Source organism: Pteropus vampyrus, unplaced genomic scaffold, assembly GCF_000151845.1.
Source record: "Pteropus vampyrus isolate Shadow unplaced genomic scaffold, Pvam_2.0 Scaffold172, whole genome shotgun sequence".
Classification (NCBI taxonomy): domain Eukaryota; kingdom Metazoa; phylum Chordata; class Mammalia; order Chiroptera; family Pteropodidae; genus Pteropus; species Pteropus vampyrus.
Window position 1 is genome coordinate 1205897 of NW_011888953.1, and position 10676 is coordinate 1216572.

At 38.0% G+C, this 10676-nt stretch overlaps 1 protein-coding gene and 1 pseudogene across 1 annotated transcript in view; one reads left to right on the top strand and one right to left on the bottom strand.

Moving 5' to 3' along the window:
• The first annotated feature begins 1922 nt into the window (after positions 1 to 1922).
• Positions 1923 to 10676, top strand: part of MROH2B (maestro heat like repeat family member 2B) — a 59272-nt gene continuing 50518 nt past the window's right edge. The window contains exons 1-6 of the mRNA XM_011370681.1: positions 1923 to 1950; positions 3341 to 3402; positions 4819 to 4929; positions 6179 to 6338; positions 6994 to 7092; positions 9976 to 10130. Coding sequence (XP_011368983.1) covers positions 1923 to 1950; positions 3341 to 3402; positions 4819 to 4929; positions 6179 to 6338; positions 6994 to 7092; positions 9976 to 10130 — 615 coding nt within the window. The remainder of the gene's footprint in view (positions 1951 to 3340; positions 3403 to 4818; positions 4930 to 6178; positions 6339 to 6993; positions 7093 to 9975; positions 10131 to 10676) is intronic.
• Positions 8211 to 8329, bottom strand: LOC111746037 (annotated as a pseudogene).

Here is a 10676-nt window from a genome sequence, read left to right on the forward strand (position 1 = left end):
AGAAAGTGAAAACGAAGATGCTTCACATAGGAATAATAATCCTTGGGTCAACTAATCTGATCCTCTCATTTTATAATTCAGTTCAGGGAGGTTGATTTTTCCAGAGTAATACAACCAGTTTGAAGTAAACTTAGAGACAATTCAAGTTTCTGAACTTTGAGTTCATGTTATGTCTTCTCTTGCCTTTTATTTCATACATAAATCCTGCTCTGAGAAAATATGTATTTTATAATAATAATATAGCCAAATACATTACATTTGCACTGAAAACAATAACTGTCTAACCCTTGGCAAGTGAATTTTTAAAAAATCAGTCATCTCCTAACTTTCCTAATCTCTATGAAATCAAAGAAATCTTTATTTACAGATATTCAGATAAATTATTCACCACTATTTACAAAAAGAGTAAGACATTAATTATAACAATTACCTAAGCAACTAGCTTTGTTCTTTCAACATTTTAAGAGCACAGAATTTCCAATGTTTTAATTAATCCAAGAGTTTTAGGTTGCTTCTCTTCACCTCAGTACCTCTCTGACCCACCAGTTCTTGGCCTGTCCTCCAGTGGGTAAGTCGTGGAGATGAGCTGCTGGTATTCTTGCCCAACCACAATGAATACCCTACAAATAACTGCTAAAATTTCAATTGTCCCCTGATGGATGATTGGGGAAGAATCTTGGCCAGTGCTTCTCAGACTTTCATAAACCTAAGAACCACCAGGGATCCTCATTAAAAATACAGATTTCTGCCCCTCATTCTAATTTGCCAGGTCTGAGGTGGGCCTAGAAATAAACATTTCAAATAAGGACACCAGGTGATTCCTGTTGCAAGGGCACTTGTGGACACACTAGAAAATAGCAATGCTGACTTGGGAAGCTGAATATGTTCTTAACATCAGCCCCCTGAGAACTTCTACAATAAATAGAGTGCAAAATATCTGTCTATGAATTCAAAGATTTAGTTGGGAGCATTTGAGCTTTGAATCTGAAATAAACTAATAAAGGGAAGATAGCCAGAGAAGAAGCATGAGCTGAGAATTGTCCCCTCCCCTTGGTCCCTTCGACATAAAGACCTATAGACTGCTAGTACCCCATTCCCACTCCCTCTGACATCTGCCATCTTAACATACCATCTGGACCCAAATTGTGGTCATATAGATTTAGGGTTAGGGGGGGCACTGAGACCAGATTTAGGTCCATACTAATAAAGTGGAAAGCATTATAGACAAGGGGTATGGATTTAAAAAAAAAAAAAAAAAGATTTGAAAACTAGAAAATAGAGAAAAAGCCTGAGCCTGAAGTGAGGCCAAGTCAGTGATGGGGGGCAGCGAGAGTGGGGAGAGAGATAGAGAAGGCTTTACTTTGCTGCTGTCAGTTGGACATTCCATTCAACTGCCCCTGGCAGGAATTCTAGTCCACTGAGCATGCCCAGTTGGTGTGAGTGACTTTCACCAAGTAGAACAATCAGCAAGATCACCACAAAGGCTTTATCAACACCAGGCCAGTGAAGAGGCCACTGAAAATCACTCCCACATTTGTGATCAATGGACCCAAGTTTAGAAAGAAGAGCTCCTTTGGTCTACAAAAATGGTTTGAATTCCAGTCTCTAATTTCTTCCTTCTTAGATACTCTGGTCTCCACCAAAGGAACAATAGTCGGTGAGATGCAGCCATTTTGTTGGTCAGCAGGAGGTCAGAAGCAAGAAAATGGCATAGAGGTAGAATACAGCACCGTCCTCTTCAACAGCAGCCCATTGCTGGAAGCTTCCAGATCACTGTGCCGACCAAGTGGAGGAGGGACTTTCATTTAGAAAACCTTATGTGAATCTTGTACAAGAAACTTGCTAACCTGCTTCTTTGATTTTTAGCCTTACTATTTCCGACACTTAGGTGATACTCTTAGAGAGCCTGCAAAAGCCAAGATATGACTCAGGGCATGGAGGAATCTGTAGGTAAGCATCATGGTATCTTAAGGAATTAGGTGTTTTATGTCCATGTGACCATATGCATATGTGGGGTGGGGGATAGTGTGTGTCATTGTGGGAGGTCTGTAAATCTTAAAGGTTTTATGAAAAGCTATACTAAAGTAAGATTGTCTCTCTCTACTCTTCTTTTATTCTAAAATAATAAAATCACACTGATTATAAACAACCAATGATAGACTAAGAGGCTGAGAAATGATTGTGCCTAACCTTCTTTAAAAATGTATAGTCTAAGAAAAAGTTGAAAACCACATGCTGTCGCTCGTATGTGGGATATAAAACTGAAAGCAACAAACAAACATGACAGAGACTCATGGACACAGACAGTGGATTAGTGGTTACCAGAGGGAAGGGTGGTAAGAGGGGAAGCAAACAGGCATTAAAAAGGTCAAAAATTTGGTGACAATCAGAAATCTAACTCTGGATAGTGAATACACAATGCAAAATACATATATGATTTACTATTGAATGATACACTTGAAACTTATTTGATTTTGTTAATACCACCCCAATAATTTTTAATTTAAAAAAAAAACTATATAGCCTTAAATACTGGAAGAATACTTTGGAAATATTTTACCCCAATCTCCAATTATGGTTGCCTTTCTGCTTTGCCAAAAAAGACTGTGCTAATAGACTGTATCCTCTGATTTGGAGGCTTATGGAAAATCACCACCTCCTAAAGTCTCTCTCCTACCAACTTGTCATGTGGCCTAAAATTGTTCTATTTCTTTGACTCAGATTTTTTTTTTCCAGTTTTCCAGAGAGCTTTATTCAAATATAAATATTCCTGGAGAGTTCAAGTCAAAAACTTTTAGGTCATTATCAGAAAAGAGCAATGTTCTATGGGCATGGACCACAGAGGGACCTAGCAAGACCAGAGGGGAAAAAGGAGGGAAGGAGGGTGTGAGAAAAGGAACCTGGAGGGGGTGAAGTCAGGTGTAAGGGATTCGGCTCTTGGAATCTGAGGGCCGAGCCTTGCTAGACAGGTTATGTAAGGCGAAGCCTATATGACTGGAGAGATAAATAGAAATCTAGCATCTTTTATCTACCCCTCCACATCATTTTAGATTTTGAAAAAGACACTAACAATAGTCTATTTTCAAGTTTGTCATGTATATGAAATATGGATAAGACATAATTCCTGCCAACACAGAGCTTGCAGTGAAAAAGAAAAGGGGCAAAGCAAGAGGAAGGGGTGGGGGAAGGAAGAGAAAGAAAGAGAGGGGGAGAGAGAGAGAGAGAGAGACAGAGAGAGAGAGAGAGAGAAGGAAAAACTCGCTGTGACTATTGCATAGTAATTAACAGGAGAACATTTTTCTCCTATTAAGAACATTAATTCTTTTTCTGTGCATTTTAGAGATTTTTGGAGATATTAACCTCACTCTCGGCATGCTGAACAAGGAAGATAATATTAGCAAGGTAAGAAAAATAGAAAAAAGATCTCTTTCTCATTCACTTTTTCTAAGCCAGATATTGCAAGATTTCATATACATCCTTCTTTGCCTCAACCTCCTCTTTTCTCTCTGGCTTCTTATGCATCAATTTATCAGAAAGTGCACTTATAATGAAAGTCATTATAATGTCCAAACAATTATATTTCGCATTTGAGGAATCAGATTATCTAGTTCTAGAAGCTAACAAAAGAATGCCCCTTTGCATAACCTTTTACAGGCAGATGTGGAAAGAGGTTGATGTTGGACCTACAACCATGGGGACTAGAGCCTCCCGTGTAATTTGAGAGCACCTGTGAAAATCCCTAAAAATCTCTCCTATGCATCTGTAATGCTATCTTACAACTAGAGATGTTTTTCTCTGGGATTTAAAGGCTATTCTGGCTTCATCGACCTTTCATTAAAATAACAATACTTACCCTTCATTGAACTCTTATGTAGGAGGTAGAATGCTAGCTAGATGCCTTCCAAACAATAGCACAATGTATTATAATCATTCCTCAAAACCTTATAAGGTAGGTATCAAGATTTCCATTTGACAACTAAGAAAAAGTGTGGCACAGAGAAGTTACATAACTTGCCTAAGAACAGCAGGGCTACATCTAAACACAAGCCTTTCTGACTCTGAAAGAATGCTTTCAGTCATGATTTAATAGGTCCCCCCCTGTGAAGGGCAATGCTCACCCCTTTATCTCTAATCCAGTGGTTGTCATACCTGATTACATATTAGAATCTCTTATGCAAACAGGGTTGTTTCACATTTTAAACATGGGCACAGCACCTCGAGGCTGTTGGAGATTTCAGAACATCGGTCTCTCATCTCCCGAAGGCCACATAAACACCAAGAGACTGAGAAGAGCCAGCACACACAGCACCCAGTCAAGTCATACGATTCCCAGAAGATGCAGCTCTATCCAAAAAGATTCACAACTTTCTGTCCACAAAGGCATGAATGAAGCAGGGGACTCTAAATCTCTCTTAGGAACAAATTTCATAACTTAACAGCCTCTCTGGGAATCACATTGTGTTTCTCACAACCATAGTCACTCCCTGGTAATAACAGCAACAATTAGATTGATGGGCATTTCCATTCCGCCGAGTGCCCTATAACACTGATCTCTCAGGGAGCCTACTCCTGTTGTCAATTAGGTTTTGCCATAGAAATGTAGTCATTAAAATAATCTTTAGAATAAACTTAGCTCTACATAAAAGCCTTTGACTTCTCAAGATGCATATTATGTTCGGGAAGCCCCAATTAAGATACATAAAATCCATTGTGTAGTACAAATACATTGCTTGGTTTAATGGCGCTGTTCATTTAGACTTCATCTGATTCCTTTACTTTTGCAACTCATATTTCTGTGTATCCCTTGTATCTTCACAGGAAGACATTTATAGCCATCTTTCTTCAATTATTCAGAATACTGACATCTTGGATGATGCAATTGTCCAAAGGTTGATTTATTATGCTTCTAAGGACATGAGAGACAACAATGTAAGTTTGATTGTTGATGATGAATCGGCGACAGGGCCAGCAACAAGTCTTTGAGTAGCCCAACTGCACCCATGTAGACATATATAAGTTTTTTTAGTATCACTGCCAAAGCCATAAATCACTTTTATTTCTTTTTCATAATAACTTGGGTACATTTACAGTACCTTATTATTTACCCTTTCACAGAGGAAGGAACTAAGGCAAAGCTAAGAAAGACTTTAGAGGTAATATTATCCAATCCACTTTTAGATGAAGAAATTAACACTTGGAGAGATTTCTTTCAAAGTAACACAGGTATCTATTGACAGAACAAATAACTGGAAGCCAGTTTTCTTGTCTTTCATATAAATTTTTATCTCTTCATGTGCCTAGTTATCTATGCATGCTAGGCATTGGATCCAAAAAATTATTTGTAGAAATAGTTTGAGTCCTAGGGTAACAGAATTTTCTTCCAGAAAGGATGTTTACTTATTTACCTGCCAAGAGCACTAACACTTGAAATTTTCTTGGCAATTTCTGTGACTCATAGTTGGAGTACAGTACATGGAGGACTAATTTAACCTTCCATCTGAATGCAGCCCTAAAGGGTCTTAGACCAAAAGATGAAAGGTGAGATGACCAGGGTGAGATTATCGTCTCAATGCTGCAAAGCAGCCTTACGTGCTGGGCTTATCTCTCTGGATTTCCAGTCTTTTCCAGATCTCAACTCAGTAATTTATTCCACTCTGTATTATAAACTCTCTGTTTTTCTAAGTATACATTTTTTAATATCTTATCTAACTCTTTTTTATTTTCCTCAGTCGTAGAGTTGATCAAATTTGCCTGGTTTCCATTACCAAAAGCAGAAGTCCCTCTAGATATCTCTAATATTAAAGATATTATTATATCAGAACAGTACCGAAACCCAAAGTTCTAGACTTCTAGCCCCAGTTTCCTTTCATCATGGCCTTCAGAATTTTAGCAGAGTAATTCATATCACTCAAACATGAAACATAAATTCTATGTTCACGGTGGCTGATCCATTAGCAAGGAAATATGTATTGACTCCAAGTCCACAGAACCCCATTAAAAGAGCACTAAAATTACCTCTGCTTTCTCAGCTACTGACACCTCCCTTTGAGGCTTCCACCCTGGGTTTGCAAACATCCCAAAGCAGAGGAAACTTATAAATAGTATCTATTCTATGTCTCCTCTGCAGACTCACTCTGCTCTTCCTCTACCGGTAATGGCAATTTCCTTTTTTTTTCAGATGCTCAGGGAAATTAGAATGCTAGCTGGTGAGGTGTTGGTGTCTCTTGCTGCACATGATTTCAATTCTGTGATGTATGAAGTACAAAGTAACTTCAGGATCCTGGAGCTACCAGATGAATTTGTTGTGCTTGCCCTGGCTGAACTAGCAACCAGTTATGGTATGAAGGGAATACTCTCCTTATTTTCCTGGGAAACAACTGCCCTAACTAATTGTTGAAAACCCCAATGGGAGAAAACGGCAGAAGGGAGAGCATCTTTACCTTGTGCTAAACTAAAGCATATTGGTAGAGGGATTTAGGCAACGGTTGATGGGCATAGATGAGCCTGCCGACTGCCGTTGGTCTACGCTGCTTGAAATTTGCCTGAACTTTCTCCCACCCTCACCTCCCTTTTCCCCCGACTTTGTGTTTGTAGAAGCACATTTTCCACAAGGCATATTCTGCAAAGCACTGAATACTTGCTTACATAAATTAAGGGTTTCTTATGATTTTTTTCTACACCACTTTATTTAACAGATATTCATTAAGCACCAATTGCCTGTACCAGACCCTGGGGATATAGGCAAGTTCTGTTGGGAGGGATTAACATTAATAAAATAACATCCAAATAAGTAATTGCTACTAAACATAGGTAAAGGTGGCTGTATGGCTAGGATCTCATGTTAAGCCTCATTCCCTGATTCTTTAACTGTAGCCTGGCATTATGGCCTTCCCCATGCAGCTTTGAAATGCTTGTTGTTGTCACAAGGAGGAGTCACAGAACTCCCCACTGTGAGAAGGTAATGCCTTTCTCCTCTCTCACCCTTCATCACAGTGTCCCAGAGTATCCCCTTCATGATGATGACCCTGCTCACCATGCAAACCATGCTCAGGCTGGCCGAGGAGGAAAGGATGAAGGGAGCTTTCTGTGTCGGTGGGTATCCCTGTGGTTTCCTCTTGGTTAAGACCAGACTATGAATTGAGCAACTATTGTATTTCTTCATTTACTCCAGCCTTGTCCTTTCTAATAAGAATAGCTACCATTTACTGAGTGCCTACCACATGGAAGGCCCTCTGCAGGGAGTTGTCTCAATCCTCAGAGCAATTCTGCAAAGTAAGTACATATTAGACCATTTTACAGCTAAGAAACTGAGGGTCATAGATATTAAGCAACTTTCCCAAGGTGTGACATAGTCAATGAGATGTAGAGGCGGCATTCATTATCAGATCTACATAACCCCCAATCTATACTCTTTCCACTGCCCTATATAATCACCATTTCTACTAGCCACTTGCTTTATTTGGATCATAATTTCTTTACAATGATGATTATGAGAGCTTACCTGCTCTTATCAATTGGGTAAATTTTAGCATTTCTTTATAATTCAATAATGCAATAATAATAAGTAAACAATCTAATCAAAATACAACCAATTATAAAATCGAGAAAAATAGGTAAACAAATTAGGGTCATAAATCCCCTTCACCTCCAAATTGAAATACATCTATAGTAATCAAGAATCTATGGAACAGAACATGCCCTGGAATTCCTAGGAAAATGCATTTATAGCACATAAGAGGCTTTCTCGGTGAATCTGGAGACCTGGATTCTTGTCTCTGATCTGCCACTGAGTCATCAGGTGCCTCTTCCTGTCTCTCAATCTTGGTTTCACCTCTAAAAACATCAAATGAAGTGAGTGCCAGGACCCCTCCACTCCCGACATCCCCAATACTACTATTTTTATAATATTTATAAAATAACTTCCCTATCTATCAACAAAGTATTTTCTGTTCTATTTTGCCCATTTCCTCTTGTTCTGTTTTTAATGCAGGTAATATTTCTATCTGATGTATATTGAGAATTGACTATGTACCTGGGCACTGTCTTGGGTATTCCATTTAGCCCTCACAGCAACCTCATTAGGTAGATAACATCTTTCCTCCATTTTATTTATTTATTTATTTATTTATTTGGGGGGTGGGGCGAGGCAACCCTTGGTTGACCTCACAGATTGCAAGGACCTTGTCAGTTTACAATCCCTTTTTTTTTTACGCCTACAGCACCTGGTCTTCTTAGGTGGTCTCCCATCCAAGTACTAACCAGGTCTGACCCTGCTTAACTTCCGAGATCAGAAAGATTTGGGCTTGTTCAGGGTGGCATGGCTGTAGACTTTCTTCCATTTTAAAGATGAGAAAGGGGGAGGTTAGAAAGGTTAAACAGCTTGCCTAAGGTCACTCAGCCAGTATGTGGCAGAGCCAAGTTGAAATAATGACAGTCTGACTTAAGGACTTGAATAACTATAGTAGATTAGCGCACTTAGCACACTTTCCAATACTTTTTAACTACCCTTGCTTGCTATCACATCTAACATTGTGTTCTGAAAATAAATTTCGGCACCTCTAATAGCATTTCTACCTGCAAAATTAACAGCAAAGAAAGTAAAAGGAAATAAAATGAGAAATCATGGCAATGAATAAGGGAATTATCTCATTCCCTTTGGTCCTAAAGCAACTTTTGCCTGACTGCCACTAAAGAACAGGTATAAAATTAAATAGCCTTCCATCCACCTATCTATCTCTTCATTCGATCAATCAGCAAATAAGCAGACATTATACTCATTGCTTTGGATACCATCAACAGACAAGACATCATCTCTTCTCTCATGTTATCTATAAGTCAGTGCAAGGTATACACAAACACAAACATACACAGACATGCACAAAAGATTATGTTGAAGTGTAGCATGTCGAAGTTATCAGAAAGAGTTTGGAGGGAATTTTAGTGAGCCAATAAATGGCCAGCTCTAAAGCTAAGAGAGTCGACATTTTTTCTAGAGTTTTCTTTGCATGTGAGATATTCTTGAGAAACTATGAATTTTCTCTATCATCAATGAAAGGGATAGAATGAAGGCTAAAGGAAAAAATAATATTACTTCATGCATTTGATGCAAATATATATGGGTTAGTGGCCCAAACAGTTTTGTAGGCCCAAGGTCTTGTTAAATGTTATTGAAGTAAAACAGACCCACAAAGATATACAAATTGTAAGTGTACAGGTTGATGAGCTGTCACAAAGTAAACTTATCTATTTGACCACCATTCAGGTCAAGAAGTGAGACATTACTAACATCCCAGAAGCCTCCCTCATCTTTTTCTCCTAATTATCACCCTCTCTATCCTCTCAGAATCCCGACTTATAACACCATAGATTAGTTTTGCCTGTTTGTGAGATTCATGCATGTTTTTTTGTGTAGCTGTAGTTTGTATTAATTTCTATGCACTATTACATGTCTAAACTGCAATTTATTTTTCCACTCTACTTTTTAGCAGATATTTGGACTGTTTTCTGTTTGAGGTTATTATAAAGAAAAAAAACCCTAATATTAACATTCTCGTGCAAGATTTTTAGTGCCTATATGTATGCATATCTAATGATTATGCCTCTGAGTCACAGAGAACTCATATTCAACTTTGATATATAATGTCAAACACCTTTCCAAAGTATTTGTATGAATTCATACTTCCACCAGCAATATATAAAAACACGAGCTGTACCTTAGTCTTGTCAACACTTTACACTGACTATCTTAAATTTTAGCCATTCTGTATGGTATGTAGTAGTATCACATTTTGGTTTTATTTTACTTTTCATTAATGTGGCTTTAACACTTTTTATATGTTTATTTGGCATAATCATAAGATTCTATAGAAACTATTACACTGTATTTGCTAATCATCAGTACTCTTTTCTCAAATTATTTTATGGTCCTTCCTGTCTTTATATTTTTCTCAGTCTGTGGTTGTTTTTAAAATGCAGCCCTGGAGAAGTTCAGCAAGGCCATTTACGAGTATGTCAACCACTGGAGAGATTTTCCTTATCCCAGATTGGATGCCAACCGACTATCTGACAAGATCTTCATGCTGTTCCGATATATAATGGAGAAGTGGGCACCCACGATCTCACCCACGCAAGTGAGTGGGGGCCTCAGCATGCCTCTAACCAGCTTTCTTTCCATGCTGGTTGAACTTCTTTTCTTTTCACATGATTATTAATCTCAGTTCTTTTGGAAAGCTACGGGACGTATTTTATCAAATCTTTTCAAATCTTTTTGAAAAGTTAATCAAATCTTTTCTTTTTCCTATTTCGATCACTACTTATTCATTCTTTCAACTAATATTTATTGAGTCTCCATGACATGCCAGAAACTGTTCCACATATTGGAGATACGATGGTAATTAAATAGACTAAAATCCCCATTTTCATGGAAATGACATTCCAGTGTGTGGAGAGAACAACGAACAAGATAAAATGAGTAAAATATATAAAATATTAGCTATTTCATGTCTTATACATTATAACCCATATTTGGGCCGAGTTACTGATTAAGAAAAACAACAGTATCACAATGAAATCAAATAACATCTAAAGAATGTGCTTGGCTTCAAAATATGTGATACCTTATAGAGAATAGATCACAAAGAGCATATATAATCCCATCTTTAAGTTGCTTAATTGCT